Source organism: Petaurus breviceps, unplaced genomic scaffold (genome assembly GCF_028583685.1).
Source record: "Petaurus breviceps papuanus isolate PSGF00001 unplaced genomic scaffold, PetGlider_PUasm1.0 287, whole genome shotgun sequence".
Taxonomy (NCBI): Eukaryota; Metazoa; Chordata; class Mammalia; order Diprotodontia; family Petauridae; genus Petaurus; species Petaurus breviceps.
In genome coordinates this window covers 1019465-1042833 of record NW_027186029.1, presented here as the reverse complement: position 1 = coordinate 1042833, position 23369 = coordinate 1019465, and the positions used below count along the sequence as shown (strand labels likewise).

Sequence of the window (23369 nt, the reverse complement as noted above, 5' to 3'; positions counted from 1 at the left end):
CCTGAGGGGACAGACAGGTGAATGGGACCTCAGAGGCCGCCTGGCCCCTTTCAAAGTCCCCCGTGATCCTGAGCCAGGCAGCCGGCCTTACCCAGGCACACCAGGTTCCTGTAATTCTCCAGCATCACGCTGCGGCACAACTCCTTCTGAGCAGGGCTCAGCTGCCCCCACTCCTCCACTGTAAAGTCCACGGCCACGTCACTGAGTGTCACCGCCACCTGAAAGAGCAAACCCCGGAGCTCTCTCAATGGCCAGCTCTGAGCCTGGGGGAGACCAGCTGCGCCCACCTGAAAAAGAAAGGGAATCTTTAGGAGGAACCTCTATGCTGCGTCCCTGAGTCTGACTGCGGCTCCTGGTTTGATTCCTCGTTTCCTTGCTGGGAGTGGTGGGGAAGGCGTGCAGACCCCGGGCAGTGCCTCCCTGTCTCCCGTGGATGTGGGTGTGGTTGCCCCTTTCCTGGCTGTCCTCTGGCATCATCCGTGTGCCATCTAACATGGACGGAGTGGAGCCCAGGATGAGGGGCTGTGGAGTCAGAGACGGACACCTGGGATACCGTGTCTCCCAAGCCCCGTACCATGCCCACGGGGACACAGAAGCACCTGCAGAATCCAGCCGGTAAGCTTGGGAGCCGCGTGGGAAAGGAGAAAGGAGGAGGCTCGTGGAGAGGGGCGGAGCCAAGAGGCAGGGGTGAGGAGGGGTGTACTCCGTTAAAGGGGCTGCCCGGGACAGGTTGGGATCCCCAAGCTGGGGTGCCAGGTGCGAGTTCTGCCCGGGGCCTCTCAGAGCTAACAAGGGGGTCATCCAGCCCAACCGAGGAGCCCACGGGGGTCTCAGCGCTGGGCCATGTCCAGTGCCCACGTTCCAGAGGCTGAGACTTTCAGACTGACTGTCTGGTGCTGAAGCCCCCTGAGATGCTGGGAGATCGCGCCTCTCCTGAGCCTGCACAGGAAGGGCCCCTCCACCCGACACCTGGGGAAACTGAGGCAGGGTCAGACAAGCCGCCTGGGGCGGGAGGGCCTCTTTGACAGGGTGGGGGGAGGGGATTTCAGGAACTCCAGCCCCCTCATTGGAGCCTCAAGGCTCCCTGGCACACCTGTCTGCACAGGCAGCTCAGTATGATTCTGGGCACCCTGGGGGCTTGGATTCAAATGTTCCCGAGGCCCCAGAGGGGCTGCTCACCTGGGGAGCCCCGGGGGCCATTCCCTCCTCTTCCTCCAGGTTGCCAGGTTGGGGCGCACGTGGGCAGCTCCGGGAGGCTGGAGGGAGACCCCAGGGAGTGCATGCATTCACTCCTTTGTTCGTTCATGCATTCATTCATTCATGCATGCAATAGCATATTCATTCATTCATTGTGCAGCAGACCTGGGAGACAGACAAAAGAAAACCAGCCCACCCTCAGTCATCAACATGGTGGCCTCCGCCCCAGACCGGGACCTTAGACACCCCAAAGGCTGCTGGGTATTGGGGGAGGCCTCTCAGTCCTGCAGAGGTGCCTCTCTCTGCATCGCCTGTTCAGGGTACACAGCAGGCACTCAAGCAGTGCTGACAGGGGGGGCTGCCCCAGGGCAGCTGGAGGGAGTTTTCACACCAGGACCTCCCTGAGCTGAGCCCAGAAGGAAGAGGAGGCTATGGGATTGGGGGGGGCCGCCTTCGGGGGAAGGGGGCGGTGCTGCATTCGGCCTGCAGAGCCTCGAATGCCTAGCCAGGGGGGCTGGAGGCTGGGGAGCCACAGGGCTTGCTGGAGTGATGCACAGACCACAGGCAGGAGGGGAGGGGCTGGACTCGCAACTCGCCCAGTCCGACCATCCCCCGGAGGGGGCACCACTGATTGGCTGCCAGGCCACGCCCCCAGGAACTGACCAATGGGCGTGCCCCTGGCGGAGGGGAGGGGGGGCCTGGGGGCAGATTGCGCAGGCGCGGCTCTACAGTCACCTGCACTTCCTTCCCTCCCTCCCCGTGGGCTGCGGAGCCAGGCCGGCCCCTCACTCACCAGGGCCCGGGATGCACCACTCGGTCCTGGTAGCGGCGGCTTCGGCAGAGCCCAGGAGGCCTGGTCACCAAAGACTGGCCGCCGGAAGCGGAAGTGATGCGCATCTGGGTCCCGCCCTTTCTGAAGATGAAGTCTTGGGTGCGCAAGACCTTATGGGAAATGTAGTTTGGGAAGTGAGGCGAGCGGCTCAGAGCTGGGGGGGGGGGGAAGGAAGCTCTCCTGCTGACAAATGGCTGACGACCCCCTGGAAGCCATGGGGCAGGGCCCACTTCCCAACTTTTGGGGTTCCACGGGCACGTCTGACGGCCCCTTCCGCCTTTACTCGCGTCCCCGTGGAGGCCGCGGCCCCGCCCCCACCTCTGTTTCCATTCTCAGCCAGACCACGCCCCCTCCCAGGTCTCCGCCCTTCCCCCTCTGTGGGACAGCAGCAATCCCTCAGCAGGAGGGAGCAGGGGATTAGGGGGTGGCTGTGCTAAGGCGGGGGGTGGCTCCGGCGCTGCACTGGCCTCACTCCTGCTGGAAGCCAGGGGAAGGAGGTCCCTGTAGCGCCAATGCAGTGTTTACAGCGCGCACAATCACCGTAAAGACCGTGACTGAATATCCTATGATTTTCTAATGCAAAACATACCAGACTCTCTATGTAGAGGACAGAACTGAAGCGTTTATTTAGACACCAGAAAACCTAATCCCCAAACCAGCGAGCGATTCCATCACAGCACCAAAGGTATTTGAAAGAAGCCATATATTGCTGAGAGCCGCAGCATCCTTCAGCCTTCCCACAACCAATACAAAGTCAGTATCTGCGCACAAACCTCACTGTCTCCTTGCCTGAGCTCCTCTCCCTCCCACCATCTCTCTGGCTCTGGCTCCCAGCTTCCTGTGGGCTCTGCTTCCCTTCAGCAAAGTCCTTCCACCACAGGCTCCATGTGACTACATTCGGCCTGTTAGGGGGCAGAGTTTACTTCCAAGGCAGGGGGGTCTTCACACTCCCCCCTAGGTCTATTAAGGGGCGGGGAAGATCTTCAAATTCCCATTCCCATTACAATCCCTTAGGTCTGTAGCAAGGTGGCCTCAAGAGCTGTGCTATATGGCTTGGTCTCGGGACTGGCCATGACTTTGGGAGGCAATATTCAATAATTGTGTTCTTACAAGAGAATATCAGCAAAAGTCAGCTTGTCCTTGTGATGGGGAAGATGGTTTGTCTTACTGGGGCTCCTCATGAGTCAGTGCTGGGCACAGTGACCTTGGGCTGTGTGACCCTGGAACCACTAGAATGACCTGCTCTGGGCTGCTGACTCTCCTGCCCCAGCCTCTGCTGACCTCCACGACGCACCTGGAACTCATGGGTAGAAAGCAGAGCTTGACCTTCTCCCCTCCTCTGGCCCCCTCCCTTCCCGTCACTGTGCAGCCCACCCCACCCTCTCAGGTGCCCAGGCTCCCAACCCAAAAGGCACCCCCCAAATCCGATGCAGTGCAAAGGCCAGTCAATGTCACCTCTGGGGCATCTCTCCAACACGCCCCCTTCTCTCCTCTGCCCCTAACTCTGGTGCAGACCCTCACCCCTCTGCTGGACTACTGAAGTGGCCCCTGGGGTGGGGGTGGGGTCTGCCTGCCTCAAGTCTCCAATCCCCTTCAGTCACTAAGTGACTCCCCTACCTGGTAAACTCCCCTGCCTCCCCATTGCCATCACTAGCAAACACAGAAGGTTCTGATTGGCATTCAAAGCCCTTTGTGACCCGGGCCCTTCCTCCCTTTCTGATCTTCCCAAACTTTACACCCAACACATGTCCTTTGAGCCAGTGTCACCAGGCTCCATCTCAAGGAATCCCCTGAGCCTGGAATGCTGTTCATCCTTCACAAACAAATATTGTCAAACTAGAATTCCTACTCCTTCATCTGCAAATTTTAAAAACTAATTAGATGCATTGACTTATATGACAACCCTCACATCTTTGTAAATCTTTAAAATGCTTGCAAAACTGGTTTTATATGTTTGGTGCCAAGTCTGCAAGATTGGGACAGATGCATTAATTCATCAGGAAACCACACTTGTATCACGTTGGGTATTAAGTGTACCTTTGAAAAAGTTCATTTTCCCAAGATTAGTCTTGATTTTAGCCCACAGGATTTGAAAAACTTCATTTTCCTTTTGAACTCGAACACCAAATGAATCGAGTATTTCCATATACATAACAGAACAGAAGAAAGGATTGTCCCTCAAATGGCAGGGGATGGTTAGGTACTGTGTGTCTTTGGGGAGTAAAATACACTCGACCTTTAGCTTTCTTTCTTCCTTTTTTTTTCTTTTTGGAGGGGGGAAGTCAGGGCAATTGGGGTTAAGTGACTTGCCCAAGGTCAAGTGTATGAGATGGCTAGTGAGTGTTAAGTGTATGAGATAGGATTTGAACTCAGATCCTTCTGACTCCAGGGCCAGTGCTCTATTCACTGGGCCACCTAGCCATCCCCAACCTTTAGCTTTCAAAGCTGTCTGCTTGGCTCTTACCCAAGATTCTCTGCATTAAAAGGAAAGATGCTTTCATGACCCTCTTTTTTATTTTTGTATCCCTATCCCTTTTCCTTCCCACTCTCATCCCTTCTTATTCCCTCACTTATGAATGATAAAAGCACTTCCAAGCACTGTCCCCAAACTACCTCTCCAGCTTTACTGCACCATAATCCCTGTCCGGGAGAGAAAGCTGCCAGAATCTCTTAACATGAGCACTGGGCTAGTTCTTTTCCTTAAAAGTCACTGCAGTCTGTTGAAGCCAAGATGGCAGAGTACACTCAACACTTAGAATCCAGCTGAATACTTTCGACATTGGAGCAGCAGAGTCGATGAAAAGTCAGGGACTAAGACACCTTAGGTCAGCAGGAGAGATCTATACCAGCAGCTGGGGGCTGTGCCTGAGGGCACATGAAGGCAGCACCAGCAGCAGGCCTTGAACATGACCTTACGTGCAGTGATCAACTTTGTTAGCCTGGGCTCTTCTCAGCAACGCAAGGATCTAAGCTAACTCCCAATGGCTCATGGTGGGAAGTGCCATCCACAGCCAGAGAAAGAACTTGGGAGTTTGCGTGAGGAGCAGAGCATGCTGTTTTCTTGGTTTCTTGGTTTTTCTTTCCCATGGTTTTTGCCCTTTTGTTCTGACCAATGTGGCAATGTTTGACATGATTGTACCTGGATAGCCTGTATCAGATTGCCTGTCATCTTGGGGAGGGGAGGAAATTGGGAACTCAAAATCTTATAAAAGTGAGTACTGAAAACTAGGAATACGGTAAGTAAGGTTTTTTAAAGTGGATACAACAGCAGCAGCAGCAGCAGCTTTGTGAGTTCTCTGCCCACAGATGGTAACAAGGTTGGACAACAGGTCAGGAGATTACAGGGGACCGTTTGCTGGCACTGAGTGCAACCGGTGCTGATTAGTGACTCTGACCCATATGCAGTTCTGGTCCGCGGTTCCGGGATAGGGAGGTGCTGTTCTGATTGGTCCCAAGACAGCAGGAGCCCTGGGCATAGTTGCAAGGTGGAGATGAGTGGTAGCTAGTGGCAGAAGAGCAGGAGTCTTTCCTGAATAAGCACAGACCAGAGCAGTGATGACACCTTTCCTAGGATCACACCACCTGTGAAGCACTAAAAACTTCCAGACACCTGGAACTAGCCCTGAAAACAGCAGCACAAAACAAAACTGAAGCTTGGGCCATTGTCTCCCCAGCCCAAAGTGAGCCAAGCCCAACTTTAATGTAAAATTCAAAGTCAACAAATAGGGAAAATGAGAAAACAACAAAGAAAAGGACCTTGACCATAAAACGGTACTACGGGGGCAGGACAGACCAAAACAAACACTCAGGAGACAATGTGAAACACTATGAAAACAGTTACAAAGCCTCCAACAAAATGCGAATTGAACCCAAACCCAATAAGAACGAAGAAATAATAGATAACAGAGGTGGAGCATAAATTGGGGAAAGAAATGAGAATGATGCAAGAAAATTATGAAAAAAGAATTAACAGCTTGGTAAAAGAGACACACACACACAGAGAAGAGAGGAGAGAGAGGAGAGAGAGGGGGGAGAGAGGGAGAGAGAGAGAGAGAGAGAGAGAGAGAGAGAGAGAGAGAGAGAGAGAAGAAAATAACACAACCCAAGATTAGCCTAGTGGTGAGACTGAAGAAAAGAACTCCTTAAAAAGCAGATTAGGTCAAGTAGAAAAAGAGGTACAAAAACTCACTGATAAAATCCTTAAAAATTAGAATTGGGCAAGTGAAAGGCAATGACTTTATGAGACATCAAGAATGAATAAAAACAAAGTAAAAAAAGTTTTTTTAAAAAAAGAAAATGTGAAATATGTCATCAAAAACTGAACTGGAAAATAGATGGAGAGATAATTTAAGAATTGTTGGACTATTTGAAAGCCATGATCTAAAAGAGCCCAGACATAGTTACATTTGATAACTCAAGTGAACTGTGAGCCAATGATCTGAGCCTGACCAATTTATTAGTTAGGCTAGGAGTAATCAATAAATTGAGTCAATGGACTCTTTTAATGACTAAAAACCCCAAGATAGGGTTCACTAGCCTTAACATAGTGTTGCAGACTACAGAGTTGAGTGAACTGGGAAGAAAAATACAATTGGTTATAGAGTAGAAAGCACCATGGGGAAGGGGAAATAAGACTGGTTATTTTAAAGAAAGTGGGCTAATAAGTGGGGCTAGTGACCATCTCTCAGACAAAGATCATTAATTGTTTTATGGGACCCATCAGCTAGATGAGACCAAGCCTTAAACCCAATTCCCTCTGGGTCTCATGGATCAGACAATAATTGCCCTGCCCAAGCTTCACTTAATGGTTGTTTTTTGGGCCCTCATGGCTCAGAGTCGATTTCAATGTAACTGTTTCTCTTTAAGCCAGCAGCCCCAAGGGTCTTCCCTTCCCAGTTTGCATTTTTTTTTTTTAATTAAAGGGGCCATCCCTTGACTCACTTCTTAAGTGGCCTATTCACTGAATGGGCAGTTACCTCACTCAAAGTGAGAACTTGAAAAGACCTCAGCCTAAAAGGGTCGGGGTCTCCCACTGCACCCTGGGCCATGTCCAGTCATCCTGATTAATATCTGGCTCTGGAGGAGATGGTGAGGCTGGTGACCTTGCATAGCCCCCCTCACTCAAGTCATGTCATCTCTGTGAAGTCACGGTCCTCTGACAATGAAGGACAAACCAGAGAGACACAAGCCTTAGTTTCCTCAGCTGCAAAATGAGGCTGACAAGAGTGCCTGCCTCCCAGGGTTGCTGCATCGCATGAGAGGCTATCTGTAGAGTTCACCTTTAACCTAGCACCTGGCACACAGCAGGCGCTGTGTTTGATTCTTTGCTTTATTGCTGGACCACAGAAGTAGAGGAGACTCAGAGGTGATCTTGTCCAAAGCCTTTATTTCACAAAGGAGGAGACTGAGGTCCCGAGAGGTCCGGTGAGGCCTTTATATAGTAAGTAGCAGAGCGTTCAACCATCTTTTCACTGCACCACGTGGCCTCCCCTTAGAAGAGAACTGAACTGGAGGTCACCAAGGCAACACACTAACATTCTAGTGAAATCCCTTTCTCGCTTGGGGTCCCTTCGACCACCACCCCTAAGGCTTATGGTGCTTATCTCTGGAGCCCTCCTGCTGGATAAAAACACTCTGGGGCTGCTGAGCAAACTCACCCTCAGATCTGTATTATCTGAACCACCTTCAGGAACAGCAGAAGGGTAAGTCCAAGTCTCCCATTTCCTTTAAGATGTGGCTCCAATTCCTTACTGCTTCTCCAGGTAGGGTCGGGTGGAGGTGGGGGAACATGGGAAAGCCTGTTTTTTCCAAAAGTCACAGTAAAAGACTCTCCTTTTCCTAGAGAGCTAGATCACCAGACAATTAAATGTGGAATTACTTACAGGGCATCACCCAAAGACAGCAATACCCAAGAAATTTCCCTTCTCGGGTAGAAAGCTAGATCCTGGGATCATGGTGCTGAGGAAGAGATTTCCTTTCTCTGCTCATGAAGCTGGAGTTCAGAAAGATTCTACAAGAACACTCTTCATGGGTAACGTGGGTAAAGGCAGCTGGCGTGAAGATTCATGCTTTCATGAGGAATCCTATTCATGTTCTGCTATGCATAGAATGTTCCTTGGTGTTTATGTTCAGTGTGTGTGTGTGTGGTGTGTGTGTATGCAGGAAGTTCTTGCCTATTAATATGATTTCTCAGGTTTGAGGGGTAGTGCCTGGAAAATGGACACACTGCTAAGGCCATGGTCACCCTCTTCTAAGTTCACAGTTGGTCTGTTTGGGGAAGGGGACCTTGGCACACATCGAGAACCTTCAGTAGCCTTAGACACAGGGGGTTGTGATCTGGACAGACAGATCATCTGAGACAGCTTCTTATAATTAAAGAATGAAATACTGAATCATCACTGTAGTCTGCTTCTATCTTGTGAGGGGTCACCTGTCTATAACAGATCTAACAACCATACTGAGAACGGTCTTGGCGGAAGCTACTATCATCTTGGACTAGGCTGGGGCTTGGATCACTGGAATGGGGTGGGATGCAAAGCTGCCCAATAAGGCTTCTTGCAATAGTCACAAGGGGGGGAAGGAACCTACTGAAATAGGTCATGAGCAGTCCACCTTCTTGAAAGAAGATATTAATACTTAACATGCAGTACAAATATTTCTTCAATTTAGGAAGGGAATTTTTCAAACTCTGGATTACAACAGTAATTTCAGTATTAAGAGAAAATGGAGCCAATCTCACACAGGAATTTGACTCAGCACAGCTTTATTAGTCCTTGAAACATGGAGCGGACTGCAGCCGTCACACAAGGCACTGGCCAAAGGCCACACAGAACACAAAAAGTTGCGTTGTTTTTAATAGCCCTCTCTAGAAGAAGAAGCATTGTTACTAAATGAACTTGTTTGTTTTGGGTCTGGATTTGTGATTTGTAAGTGTTTGGGGAACTCCCACCAAAGATGTAGACCTACAACTCTTCTGACATGTAAAGTTTTAGACACCTATTTGGGGTGCTGGAAAGTGACTCACTGACTGCTAAAAGGGCAAAAAGAGAATATGTCAAAGCACAACCGGAGCCCAGCTCTTCCTAACGAGGCCAGACTTCTGATTACATTTTGCATGCTGTGCTGACTCTCATGGATTTATTATCCTGGCTTTCTTCTATCTGATGAATTTGCATGTTTAATGCCTTGCTCACCTCTGGCTTAAGAAGCAACTCAAAACTCCCTCTCTTGATCAAAGTCTACCCTTTTTATTCATGGTTAAACTCAACTTTGTGGGATGTTACATTGAGGTGCAAAACAATTTGCTTTTCTGAATAATCATATTTTCTCTTTCATTTTCTATGAACAAGATATAGTTATGGGTGTTACTGTTTTGCCTCAGTTTCCTGTTTAAATTTTTTTTTTTAATGGTGAAATTCTTTTTTTCTTTTTTTAAGCAATCGGGGTTAAGTGACTTGCTCAAGGTTACACGGCCAGGTGTTTCTGGGTGTGGTGCTAAGTGTCTGAGCCCGGGATTCGATCTCCAGGGCGTCCTGACACTGGAGCCGGTGCTCTTACTCGCTGAGCCACCTGGCTGCCCCATTTAATGGTGAAATTCTAAAGCTTGATCGAGTCACTTCTCAGGGAATCATACATAGTTTAACTTACTTGGCAATATATGATTTCTATTTGTACCTTGCCTCCTATTTCCAGGATGTATGGGCAGTTTTCACTACGATTTCCTGAAATAACAAAATTTTATTTCATTTTTTCCTAGAAGACCAATAACTCAGATGGTCATTATACATTCTATTGTTAAGATTACACATCTTATTGTATAGAGAAGTCAGCATTCTTTCCATTTCACCATCTTTTGATTTTGTTCTGAAAATAATTCTTTTATCTCCGCCTTGATGAATTTCAAATGCTTTGTTCTTTTTTTTCCCAGAGACTTTCAGAGTTCTCTGGAGAGATTCCCCATGTTTTCTAAATTATTTGTTGTAATTTTTATTTTTTTCACTGAGAGTTATGACATCTGCCCACAATTCTATCCTTCCTTCTTCCTTTAATTCTTCTATTATTCTTCTGAGACATTCTAGTGGATCTTGCAGTAAGAAGTTTCACAGGGACTTCATCTACATTTAGTTTGTTTTCACTAAATATTGTAGTTCTGGGAACAATCCTTTTCATGTTCATCACATTCATAGAGCTACTCTCCTGAGTGAGTTTTATTTAATGTTAATTAAACTGCTATGGAACAGCTGAAAATGTTTAATTCTCCGGTATGAACTAACATTGGGTAAAGTTTTGGCTATGGAGAAATCATATTCCCAATCATTTTGTTTAAAAATTGTCTGTACGAAGATTTCAGAAGATTTAATGTTTTCAAAGGCATCTTTCATTTATAAGGTTACTTATTCTCCACTATGAATTCTCTGATGTAAAGCAAAGGTTGTGCTCAAAAGGAAGGCCTTTCCACATTCATTACATTCATAAGGTTTCTTTCCAGTGTGAATTATCTGATGGCGAGTAAGTTGTGAGTTCTGGCAAAAGGCCTTCCCACATTCCTTACATTCATAATGTTTCTCACCAGTATGAATGCTCTGATGTTCAGTAAGTTCTGTGCTCCAGCTGAAGGCCTTCCCACATTCATTACATTCATAAGGTTTCTCACCAGTGTGAATTCTCTGATGTATAGCAAACGTTGTGCTCAGAAGAAAGGTCTTCCCACATTCATGACATTCATAAGGTTTCTCTGCAGTGTGAGTTCTCTGATGATGTGAAAGCGGAGAATTCTGACAACAGGCCTTCCCACACCCATCACATTTATGAGGTTTCTCTTCTATATGTATTCTCTGATGCTGAGTAAGTTGTTTTCTCCATCTGAAGGCCTTCTCACATTTACTACATTCATAAGGTTTTTCTCCACTGTGAATCCTCTGATGTCGAGTAAGTTGTGTGCTTTGGTTGAAGGCCTTCCCACAGTCATTACATTGAAAAGGCTTGTTTCCACTATGAATTCTCTGATGTACAGTAAAGTTTGTCCTCAGAAGGAAGGCCTTCCCACAATCCTTACATTCATATGGTTTCTCTCCACTATGAATCCTCTGATGTCGAGTAAGTTCTGTGCTCCGGCCAAAGGCCTTCCCACATTCATTACATTCATAAGGTTTTTCTCCACTATGAGATCTTTGATGTTGAATGAGATTTCTACTCTGGCTGAAGGCTTTCCCACACTCATTACATTCAAATGGCTTCTCTCCACTATGAATCCTCTGATGTCGAGTAAGTTCTATACTCCGGCCAAAGGCCTTCCCACATTCATGACATTCATAAGGTTTCTCTCCACTATGAGTCCTCTGATGCTGAGTGAGGTTTCTACTCTGACTGAAGGTTTCCCCACATTCATTACATTCATAATGTTTTTCTCCAGTGTGAATTCTCTGATGTTGAATAAGTTGTTTTCTCCACCTGAAGGTCTTCCCACATTTACTACATTCATAAGGTTTCTCTCCACTATGAATTCTCTGATGTCGAGTAAGTTCTGTACTCCGGCCAAAGGCCTTCCCACATTCATTACATTCATAAGGTTTCTCTCCACTATGAATTCGTTGATGTACTATAAAGTTTGTTCTCAGAAGGAAGGCCTTCCCACACTGATTACATTCATAAGGTTTTTCTCCACTATGAATCTTCTGATGTCGAGTAAGTTCTGTACTCCGACCAAAAGCCTTTCCACATTCATTACATTCATGAGGTTTCACTCCAGTATGAATTATCTGATGCTGAGTAAGTTGTGAGCTCCAGCTGAAGGCCTTCCCACACTCATTACATTCATAAGGTTTTTCTCCACTATGAGTTCTCTGATGTTTAGTAAGGTATCCACTCTGGCTGAAGGCCTTCCCACACTGATCACATTCGTAAGGTTTTTCTCCACTATGAGTTCTCTGATGTTTGGTAAGGTTTCTGCTCTGTTGGAAAACCTTCCCACATTCATTGCATATATAAGGTTTCTCTCCTTTATGTAGTCTTTGATGTTCAACGAGGTCTGAATTATAACCAAAGGATTTTCTATGTTCACCATCTTTACAAACTGTCTCCTTTGAGCATATTTCAATAGATGTTCTTAGGGTTGAGTATAACCCAAAATCATTTAAATGTTTATCATACTTAAGGGGACTCCTTCCTCCTGGTAACTTCTGTTGTGGTAAAAGGATTGGTCCTAAACTAAAACTCTGGACAAACTCACCAGATTCCTGGTCTTCCACTTCATTTAGAGGTCTCCTTTGGGTGACCTTAACTGGCCCAGAATACTTCACTTTATTGCTCTCTTGTCTTTCTAACTTGGCATCATATTCCCAGGCTTTTCCCAACTTGGAGAGAGAGATTCTGTGAGTATCTTTGACTCTTTCTTTGGATGATTCCTCCACAGACAGGCAAAGTTTTTGCAATGAACCCTTGGTCCCCCCATCTGAAAGAAATACAGAAAAGTAACTATCTCATTTCCCCCCACACTATAGACATAATATTGTCTTCTAACTCCTTCATTAATAAAAAGTGATTTATGTACAATCTATATCAGATTGCTTGCCATCTTAGGGAGGGGGGAGGGAAGGAAGAAAAGAGAGAAAAAAGTGGAACTGAAAATCTGTTAAAAAATGAATGTTGAAAACTGTCTTTACATGTAATTAGAAAAAATAAAATGCCATTTACATTTAGAAAATTAATAAACGTGATTTTCAAGATGGAACAAATACAAAAAAACTCAATTTTTTTTGTTAAGACTATGAGGAGAGTGTTCTATAAAGATTAAGGCCTTATATTACTATTAGTGTTGCCAGCTACAGTTTCTACAATTTTTCTTACTGATTCCCACCGCAACCTTGTTTCAGCCAGGTATTACAGTCCATAAATGTGGCTTTGGGCAAGTCAGTGATAACACAGAAATTAATGAGGAGGTCAAAGCTGGCCTTCCATGCATGGGCTGCTGACCCCAAGTGCAGTTCTTTCCATTGCGTCATCCTGCCTCCTCAGAGGGGGCAGTGGTACACTGCCTCTGCATAGTGATAAAGGCAGAACAAAGCCCCGCTTATACACAGCTGCATGGAGCACTGGACAGAGTGCCAGGCCTGGAGTCAGGAAGACATGAGTTCAAATCCAGCCTCAGATACTAGCTGTGCCACCCTGCCCACATCACTTCACCCTGTTTGCCTCAGTTTCCTGATCTATAAAATGAGTTGGAGGACATGGCCAACCCCTTCAGTCTCTGCCAAGAAGGCCCCATGCCCGAAACAAGTGCACAACAGGGTAGTGTGCATGGTGCCTCCTCTACCTCCAGAGAAGGCACTGTCCTTTATTTCTTTTTATCCTGCCTGGCACACAGTCAGTGGCCAATAATGTTTGCTGACTGACTGACGGAGGAAGCAGCGTGGGCACAGAAATGGGTATCAAACCTACATTAACTGAAGGTAAATTGAGGGAGAAACATGAGCCTCTGTTGGGGGGGGGGGTCGGGAGAGGCCTCGAGAGCAGGCATCCTAGAGACACCTGAGAGGAGCTAGCAAGCCCGCTGGCTGGAACGTGGCCTGCACAAAGCAGCGTGAGGGGTGAACAAACTGACAAAGGCTTCCTGGAACCACATCATCAAGGGAGCTGAGAGCTGAGCCCAGAGGCAAAGGGGCTGCTGAAGTTTGGGGAGCAAGAGCGGAGGCCAGCCCTGCGCTTCAGGAGGGGAGCAGGGGGAGGCTTGAGGCAGACAGGTCAGTCTGGAGACGACAGTCTTGGTCCACGTGGGAAGGGTTTGGTGTCTGAACTCAGGTGTGGGCCGTGTAAGAGAGAAGAAGGCGTGTGTGACCAGCAAGACTGGGAGGCCGATGCCACGGGGTTTTGAGAGCGAGGGTAGGAAGAGTTCACAGAGAACGGCATGAGAGAAGATGGCAAACATACCGAGGGCCCAGCTGGCGTTGGACAACACACACCTGCAGGGGCCAGTAAGTCAGAGCAGAGTGGACAGGCGGTGAGGACAATCCGGGGGGGGCTCTGGAGAGTGAGGAATGGCAGTGGGAGAAGGTCACAGATTTGGGGGAGGAGGACAGGAGGGAAGTGAGGCCAGGGCAGGGCTGATGCTGGAGAGAGCCATGAGGAAGGGCAGGACTAGAAGTCATCAGCAGGGTGAAGAGGAACTTTGAGAGAAAGGGGGCACGTGGTGTTGGAGGTGGGACCATACTGGCGTGCAGAGGAGGGTGTGCGCAGGCTCTGGGGCCCTTCTGAGGGAATGTGAGTGGCAGTGTTCAAGCTCTAGGTCTCAGTGGAGGCGATGGTGAGCTAGGCCCAGAACAAGCAGAGGGAGTGAGCTGGGAGCTGGCCCAGAGAAGCCAAGGAGAGGGAGAGAGCTCTTGGCGACTCCCACGGACGGGCTTCATTCTAAGGCACTGGAGCCAGTGTCAGTGACTGGCGAGGGAGGATGGGTGAAGATAGCACAGATGCCCCCTTGGTGGAGCTGCCAAGTGGTTCACCTGTTGTGGAAAATCATTTGGATTTATGTGAACAAGTGATGAAGCTGTTGGTACCCTTGGACTTACAAGGACCACAGGTCCCAGACTAATGCAAACACACCATCTGTGCCTCCCCCTTCTCCCCTGGCACTCTGAGGACATCAGTGGAGTCCTCTGGCTGACACCTGCCATACAGCCTGGGTCTCTGCTTTCTTCTTGGGGGATCCTGAGTCCCCATTCTCTGAAGATGGATGCACCCTACACAATACCATCAGCCTTGCAATACTAGTGGAATTAGAGTCTAAATACTGAGAACCTTGCACGTACAAAAACGTTCAGAAGTGTTTGTTACACGGCAAGTTTCAGCTGCCAAGAAGGAAGAATAACTTAGCAAACTGGCCTAAGGTCATCAAATATGATCATGCTGTGAGGAATGACACCAACCAAGTGACAGAACGAGGAGGACCATCTTCTTGGTGACCACTCTGTCACAACCCCAGCTTCCTATTCCAGGACTTCTGGCTCCCCCCACCCCACCCCTGGAATTCCCGCGAAGAGAAAGGCCATCCACTGTGGGCCCCCTCCTCCCCTTTCCTCTCGGCCCTCCCACTGGCCCCCCATGCCCATCTCTGACAGCACTGCCCTCATAGGGGCCCTCAGACTTCTCTACTCTCGCATCCCATTAACCGTCGATCTTGTCCTCTGTCTGCTCTCATGGGCTCCACAACCCTGCTCGCTCCTGGTCTGACTCCTCAGCCCCTTGTTACACTCCCTCACCTGGGTCCCCTCCTCCTGCACTCTCTCAGGGAACTCCCCAGTTCCCACAGGCCTGATTACCACCTCCACACAGATGACTCCCAGAGCCATACGTCCTGCCCAATGTCCCCCGAGCTTTGGTCCCAGGTCCCCAGCTGCCTACTGGACATTTCCAAGTGGATATTAGAGAGGCATTTCAAACTTGACATGTCCAAAATAGAAAACAATTGCTTCTCCCCCGACCCAAGCCCTCTTCCAAACATCTTTATTCCTCTGGAAAGTACCTGTCAAAGGGAGGTAGGTAGGTAAGCAGCACCTACCTCAGGGGGCAGTGGAGAGGGTCACCTGAGACTCAGCACTGAATGCAGTCAGGGTCAAGGCCCACTACCGTCCCTGCAGGCTTCCAGGGTGCGTCCACAGCGCCACCCTCAACCCCTGCCTCTTCCTCCCCCGTGTTTCCCATCAGTCGCCAAATCTGGCCTTTGGCCGCACAACATCTCACGTCCTCTGTCTCTCCATCCACACAGCCCAGATCACTGTCCATGTGTGGAGGACGACCAGGGCCTCCCCACCTCAGCTCCCACCTGGCTGACCTCCTGGCAGCAGCATCTCCAGATGCTCATCATGCTGGACCTTATTCCTCCTAGGGTGGCTTCCTGCTGCTCCAGGACCTGGCCCCGCCTCCACGCTGCCACACCCTTACCCCTTGGCCCTGCCCCCTTTTCAGCTTCTTTTTCCTGGTGATCTCCCCCCGTCAGACTGTGAGCCCCTGGAGGGCAGGGACTGTCTCAGGCCTTTCTCTGTGTGCCCCGTACCAGGCTTGGTGCCTGGCAGAGTAGGCACTTACTGCCCTCTCCCCCAGGCTGTCACCTCAGCCTCCCAGCTTCAAATCCCCACCCAGGCCAGTCCATCCCACATTGCCACCGTAATTTCCTCAGGCCCAGATCCGACCTAGTGAATCCCAAATCACCCAACTCCAAAGGCTTCTTGCAGCATCTAACAGCAAATACAAAGTCTTCTGCTTTGCTTTTAAAGCTCCCAGCCTGACAGCACACTGCAGTCTCCCACCTCCAGGCCTTTGCACCTCTCCCTCAGGCCTGGAATGCGCTCCCCTTCTTCCTTAAAGGCACAGAGAGAGCACCACATTCTGCAAGTCTTTTCCGGATCCCCCCAACACCTTGTGTTTAACTCCCTTTGATTATCTTATGTGTCTTTTTATGTTCACAAATGTCCTCCAGTTGTCACAGACTCCTTGTGAGCACCTGCTGAGGGCGGCACACAGACTTCCTAATGGCACCCACAAATGCGCCCGAGCATCCCCGTTCTTGAAAAGAAGATTCTTTTCTTGATGACTGGCCTTCTCGTAGCTCCTTCCTCTTCCCAAGACTTTAACATGACACTGTCGTGATCCTCGGCCCAGCAGCGGCGGGCTCCTTCTGAAGCTCCCTGCCACTCAGTCATCAGGCCATGGCCACAGTCACGGCAGGCTCCAAGGCTCTGCCCTGGGCCCTCTTTGGTGATCCCATTCACTCTCGAGCCTTCCACAGGCACCCCTCCACAGATGCTTCTGAGATCTAAAATCAAGCCCTAACCTCTCTCCTGAGCTGCAAGCCTACATGGGCAATGCCTCTTGGGCAGACTGGACTGAATGCCTGTAAGCATCTCAAAATGTCCAAGAGACCTCTGTATCTGCCTCCCTCTGCACAGCTCTGATTCTGCCATCATGGACGCCACCATTCTCATCAAGGTCAGGAACCCTGGTCTCCTCTTCAGCTCCTCACCCGCCCCCTCACCTCCTTCATCCAAGATGGTGCCTGTAAATTTTACCTTATCTATCCCAACCCTGTCCCCACCCTAGGCCCTCATCACCCGACACTGGACTGCTGCAATGGTTGCTGAGGGGTCTGCCTGCCTCAATCTCCCACTCTGTCCACCCTCTATGAACTGCAAGGGCTCCCTATTGCCTCCAGGACCAAGAGGAAAGGCTCTGGCTCAAAGCCCCCTTCCCTTGTGCCGCAGTTTTCAGGAAGCCTTCCCAGGTCCCCATAGGTACTAAGAAAGCAGCCTGTGATCTGCAAAAAAGGCTTTTTGGGTAACTGAATTTCAATATAACTGACCTTTGCAACTCTATTTTGTGCATTTAAAAACATGATTCTTTCATAGAAACAGGCTTCATGGATGGACTGTCAGAGGGGTCCAGGAGACACAAGGAGGGAGAGAGCTGAGCCTGCCCAGGTGACCCTCCACCTCCCCTGCTGGGCCTTGTAGATGCCAAGGCAGGACCTCTCACTGTCCTTCCCATGAGACTGGGAGCTCCCAGAGGGCAGGGACGGGGCCTTAGCCTTTCTCTGCAGTGCCTGGCACAGAGGAAACTTTCAGAGATCTGACTGTGACCAGCGACCTGTCCTCAAGCTCTTGTCCATCGCCGCCTGGCTCCTAGAACAAGCTTGCCCCCTTGCTGCCCCCTCTGCCTCCCAGTTCCCTCCTCACCTGGACCTTGAGCTCCAGCCAAGGCCTCCCACCTGCGCCCAGCACCCCGAGCCTGGCTGGCTCCTCTCCCCTCCCATCTATTCCCTTCCCTAGCAAACCCTCCTTCTCCACTGGTTCCTTGCCCCCTGCCCCTAGACACATCTTTCAAGACTCTTCCCTTGACTTGACCGTGACATTTCCTTAACCAAACTCCTAGGAAAGGTGTCCATTCTTGGTGCCTCCCCTGCCTCTGCCTCAGTCCCCTCTGAAGCCTTTGCGATCTGTCCTTGGGTCTCCATGTCCAGTGACCAGATATCTCTCCCCCACCTCGGTCCTCCTGTCCTCTCTGCAGCCTTTGACACTGGTGACCCCCCTTCCCCTGGATGTTCGCCAGGCTTTATGACCCCCCTGGCTCCACTCCTACCTGCCAGTCTACACCTGCTGCCCCTACTTTCTCCCTTCTAAAAATGTGCAATCTGAATTCCAATTCGGCTGGAGCCTGCTTCGGGGCCTCAGACTTCCCACTTTCCCAGGCTCCCCTCTTGTTACCCCTTCTCCCTGGGGCCTCACTTGTACCCCCTACTGCCCTACTTTCTCTCCTAAACTCTGGCCTGGATCAGCAAACAGAGGGGGCCGCCTCTCCAGGCGTCCGCATGTCCACCACAGACAGCACCTGTGCTTCCGCTGGGACAGCTCTTGGAAAGCGAGCATTCTTCCCGAACGCGGGGGTACAAAGGTGTCAAAGGCACCTGGAACCAGGGTCACCAAAGGTACGGGGGTCCCTGCGGGCCACACGCTGACTTGATGAACCAGGCTGAGACTGCCTGGGTTTGCCTGCATTATTCTAGATATTTCCAGTGACACTTTCAGAGGTTCAGCTGTGGGCCAGTTGTCTGGCCCCTCTGGCCAAGAGCCAGGAGAAGCAGACCGATGTTCGCACTGTCCCACAGAGGGACACCACCCTAGAGGGCTCCTCTGCCCTCTGCCTCTCCCCTCCTCACCATCCCCCCACAGCTCAGTAGCTGACAAGGCCTGCTGAACCCAGCCCCTCCTCTCCTGCCCATCCGTGGCCTGCCAGCTCACAGACTGTGTCTGGGCCTGTCAGCCTCCCAGATCGACCGTCCATGCGGCCGCCAGGGGGATGCCCCAGAACTCGGATCTGACCGTGTCTCCTCCCCGCCCCACATACGAGCTCTGCCCCCAGCGTGCAGGGCTCCCCATGCCTGAGCGCCCTCTTAGCTTTTGGGTACAAGCTGATGCCAGAACCAAGTCTGGATGGAAGCCAGAGGGAAGGAGGGCATTCCTGCCACCGGGTGACCCCCAGGGCCAAGACACAGAGATGTGTGAGGAACAGGAAGGTCACAGGGTCCAGCAAGGAGCGGAAGGCGTGGGGGGGGGGGGGGCCTACTTGGGACGGCGTCACCCGCAAGCGGGGGGATTCGCATTGGGTCCTGAGGGAGCAGGGAGCCGCTGGCGTTTCTCATGCAGCGAGGGATGTGGCCAGGCTGCGGTTCAGGAAAAGCACTTTGGCCGATGTGGGGGCAAGCTGGGGTTCAGGGAGACTCGAGGTGCAGCCGAGGTGACTGAAACGCTCCAGGAGGAAGGGGTGCCCTGGGCGGGGAGGCAAGAGTCCAAGCTTTGGCAGCCCTGCATGCCAGGCTCTCGGTGGGAGCCTGGGGTTCCGAGGGGACTGGACAGGAAGTCTGGAGGGAGGGAGGGAGGGCACAGTGGGAAAGAGTGAACTGGGCGGGTCCGGGGAGCCTCCAGGGGGAGACGCTGGGCTCCAGAGGCTGGGAGGGAGAGGAGGAGAGAGACCCAGGGAAGGTGAGGAGGGAACAAGGAGGGGGAGCAGCAGTCAGACCAAAGCCCAGGACCGAGGGTCAGCAGATCTGGCGGAAGCCTGAGAGAGGGCGGGTCAGCGAGAGCCCTCAGAAGAGGGGAGGCTAGCTAGGAAGGAGAGCTGACTCAGGACTGTAGGTGGAGGGGGGGTGTTCTTTCTGTTTTTTTCTGGTGAGGCAATCAGGGTTAAGTGACTTGTCCAGGATCACGTGTCGGGGGCCAGACCTGAACTCGGGTTCTTCTCATGCCCGGCCAGTACCCTATCCACTGCACCACTGGGCCACCTCTCTAGTGAAGGTTTCCAATGTTTGGGGGAAAAACCCAGACCCTTAAACCCAAGGAAGGACTGAGGTCTGAACAGATACCAGCACGGGGCACGCCCCTCAGCCCCACCTGCCCCAGTGCCCACAAATATCTTGGAGAAAGGAACAAAGGGCCAGAAGAGGAGTGAGGAGGGCCTGAGCACACACGAGTCCAGAGGGCACAGAGAAGAACGCCCGGAGGGCAGGAAGCAGGCCCCCACTGAAGGAGGGCGGGAGCCTGGCCACAGCAGGAGCCCAAAGCAAGGGCCGCTGGGTGCCTCTCAGGGGCAGGGAGAGGGGGCTGCCACTCACCTGGCGGGCAGATTCCCTCGGGCCTTCGCGGAGCCTCCCCTTCCTCCAGCTGGACGATCACGTCTGGGGGGGAAGTGGCCAGTCCTGCCCATTGGAGACAGACAAGGGCTCAGGACAGAAAGTCCCCTGGGGGGCGATCCGCACTCCTGTCTCTGGCCCTGAGGGGCACAGGGCAGCAGGGGCAGCGGACTCTGCCCGAGCCCCGGCCCGGAGGCCCCCAGCGGAGGGCTGAGGCTGCCAGTGCAGGTGGGGCCTGGGGGCCGCCCAGGGTCCTCACCTAGGCACGCCAGGTTCCTGTAGTTCTCCAGCATCACCTCCCGGTACAGCTCCCTCTGAGGAGGAGCCAGGCTGCCCCATTCTTCCTCCGTGAAAGTCACGGCCACGTCCCAGAACGTCACGGATTCCTGGAAGACAACATTGCCTGTGCTGGGGGGGGGGGGGGGGGGGGGGGCGCTAGAAGGGGCCAGAAAAGGCCTTGGCCCACAAGACCGGGGCAAGCCAGGGACTCCCAGCCCCGACTCTTCCCGCCCCCATTTCTGTCCAAAGTTCTGAGTTCCAAATTCCAGCCCTCCCCGAGGGGATAAGCAGAGACTCCACACGCGATCACGCCAAACGTTCCCATCTTAGTCGCTTTGTACAGGACTCGGATAAAATGGAAGAAAGTGAGAAACGGGCTTCGGCGGGTCCGCGTCCGGTCCGTCCTTCCTGCGCCTTCCCGACCTTGGTGCCCCCCCCCTCAGGCCCTGCAGGCCCGCCCCTCCGCTGCCCAGAATGGCTGCACGGGCTCACAGCTCCACCAACAATGCACCGGCGTTCCGTCTTCCATTTCCTCCGCGCCTCGGGTGTTTCCCCAGGCCTGGGACCACTCACCAACCCGGGTGACTGGTAGCCTGTGAACCTGGCTCAGCTCTCCACGTGTCTGCGGACCTCGCTTTCCTCCCAATTCTGGCCGCACTGGCTTGGTTCGTGCAGGCCTGCTTAACTCCCCACGATCACCGCGATCACGGGGGACAGAGGGGCCCCTCCAGGCCCGCCCCCAGGGCCGGTGGGGGAGGGGAGGGGTCACGCCTGCAGCCCCGCCCCTCCTGGAAGTGGGCCTTCTGCAGACCTGCCCCTCCCTAGACAGCCCCTGCCTCAGTGTCCCTCTGTCCAGGGGAGGGGCCTGGGGGAGGTGCCTGGGAGGCCGCGGGGGGGGGGGGGTGTGTCAGTGGGTCCTGGATTCGAATTCAGCCTCAGGCACTTCCCAGCTGTGGGGCCCTGGGCAAGTGGCGCCTCCCGCGGTGCCTCAGTTTCCCTTCCAGCCCCGCGGACCTGAGCCTCCAGGCAGGGCCCTCCCACAGGTGCAGGGCCCACACGCCCCATGGCTGCCGGCTCGGCGCTGCCTCAGTTTCCCCGGCTGTCCCCCAGTCCCGGGCTCACCTGGGGGCCTGCGGAGGACACAGGCGAACTCGGACCCTCCACTGCTTTCTCTGGGGCCTGGCCCGGAGGCAGGAAGGGAGAGGGCATCCTGGAGGGCGGCCGGGACTAGACGGTGGGCGCTGCTGCGCCCACCCGCAGGGAGGGGCGTGGCCAGGCTCGCCGGCACATTGCGCGTGCGCCTCAGTTGGCTCGGGCCCGGGCACCCCCCCCCCCCCCCCGGGGGCAGCTGGGCAAGATCCGCGCCGGATCCTCTAGGACCTGGGGGAAGAGAGCTGAAAGGACTGACTTCCGGAATGACCTCCGGAAGTGGAAGTCACGTGAGCTCGGCCAAAGGGAAGGCTTTCTGGGAAACGTAGTCTGGAAACGGCGTGCGATTTCTGCCCTAGGCCCAACCAAGTCCCGAGGCCGAGGGCCCTGGGGGCCGCCAAGGCCGAGCCTCCCCGCCGTGCACACTGGGACGCTAGGCGTGCTGGGCCTGAGAGAGGTCCGGGAGGAGCAGGGAGAGGAGGGGTTCGCCCCGCGTGCCCCGCCCCCTCCCGGGCCACGCCCCCAGCTATAGGTGGTTCTGACTGGCCCCGGGGGAGCCGGGAGGAGGAGTTAGCTCCAGTGTGCCTCGCCCCCAGCGGTGGCCTCGTGCCACTCCTCCCCCTGGGTTTGATGCCCTGGCGCCCGGCCGGCTAGCGCTGCTCTTGGGGGGCCCTGGCCAAGAATGGGGGCTGGGGCTATGCTGGGGGCGCTGGCCACCCCGCCCCATTTGTCGCCTAAACCGACGCTCCCCAAGCCTTGCTCTGCATGTGTCCGGGTGCGTGCCGAGGGCCCGGTGCGGGCTGTGCGGGGCTCGCCCCTGCAGACCCGGACACCGGGGGTGTCGGGAGCCCAGGACGCGTCCGGCGGCGGAGCGGACAGCGGGCCGGCGCGGGAGAAGCGGGGGGGGAGGGGCCGATCCCTGGCTCGGGCCGAGGTCCCCGCAGAGTTGGGTCCGAGAAGGACGCGGGGAGCGCGTGTCCGAGTTCACTTCCCCCGGGATGCCATGGTCACACAGACCCCCAACTGTCGGGCAGGGAGCCTCTGTGCCCGCCAGGTCCTGGGGGGGGGGCGGGGCGCCTCCAGGGGTCCCTGGCTGAGCCGAGGGGGAGGGGAGCGATGGAGGGCCGCCGGGAGGAAGAGGAGGCAGCGGTCCGTGGAAGGCTGGCCCCGCTACCCGGCCGTCCCGAGCGGGTGGCCTCCCCCTGGAGGAATCCGCGCCCCCGGAGGATGAGATGCCCCTAAGACAGGGCTGATGGGGCAGACCCGCTTCAGTGAGCAGTCTGGTGGTACGAGCGAATCGAGCCAGTTACGCAGCAGGAGCCCTCGGCTGTCTGGTCCTGCTCAGTACGTGCCCCGATTAGGGTGGCGCTCCGTGTAAGGCACTGACCCGACGGACCACCAGCCGTCCGGATTCGGACAGTCACTGCTCCGAACAGCTGAGGCAGTCACGATGTCAGCCAAGGGACAGAATCAGGACCCGGTTCATCGGCCTAATCGTCCCCAGAGCTTCGGGAAGCGCAGGCCGAACTCACTTGGTGGCGTGTGCCAGTGGCGGATGTCAAGGCTGAATGTGGTGTTTGGGCTGCAATTCTAGGCCAAATCGCTCCATCTCATACTCGCATCTTCCGGCAGTATCCTCACATGTTCCAATGCCAATCTATTATTTAATAGATTAATGTCGTGCTTACAAGTCTTTGATTAGAAAAGATCGGGCCATAGCTAGAGTAAGGAGGGCTGCGATTA

General features: G+C 53.1%; 1 protein-coding gene across 8 annotated transcripts in view; it reads right to left on the bottom strand.

The window, feature by feature from the left end:
- LOC138167678 (zinc finger protein 420-like) overlaps positions 1–21894 on the bottom strand; it is a 35902-nt gene extending 14008 nt beyond the window's left edge. The window contains exons 1-5 of one of the 8 annotated variants that reach the window (XM_069096617.1): positions 21600–21894; positions 20458–20584; positions 20181–20264; positions 10855–12479; positions 10480–10770 (exon numbers count right to left, since the gene is read on the bottom strand). In XM_069096617.1, the coding sequence (XP_068952718.1) occupies positions 10480–10770; positions 10855–12479; positions 20181–20264; positions 20458–20584; positions 21600–21686 (2214 nt within the window). In that variant the 5' untranslated portion in view covers positions 21687–21894. Of the gene's footprint in view, positions 1–91; positions 288–318; positions 523–1179; positions 1363–1990; positions 2297–10479; positions 10771–10854; positions 12480–20180; positions 20265–20457; positions 20585–21599 lie in introns of those variants that run through there. The other 7 variants (XM_069096609.1, XM_069096610.1, XM_069096612.1 and 4 more) reach the window with 7 other exon arrangements.
- Between the last annotated feature and the right edge of the window lie 1475 nt (positions 21895–23369).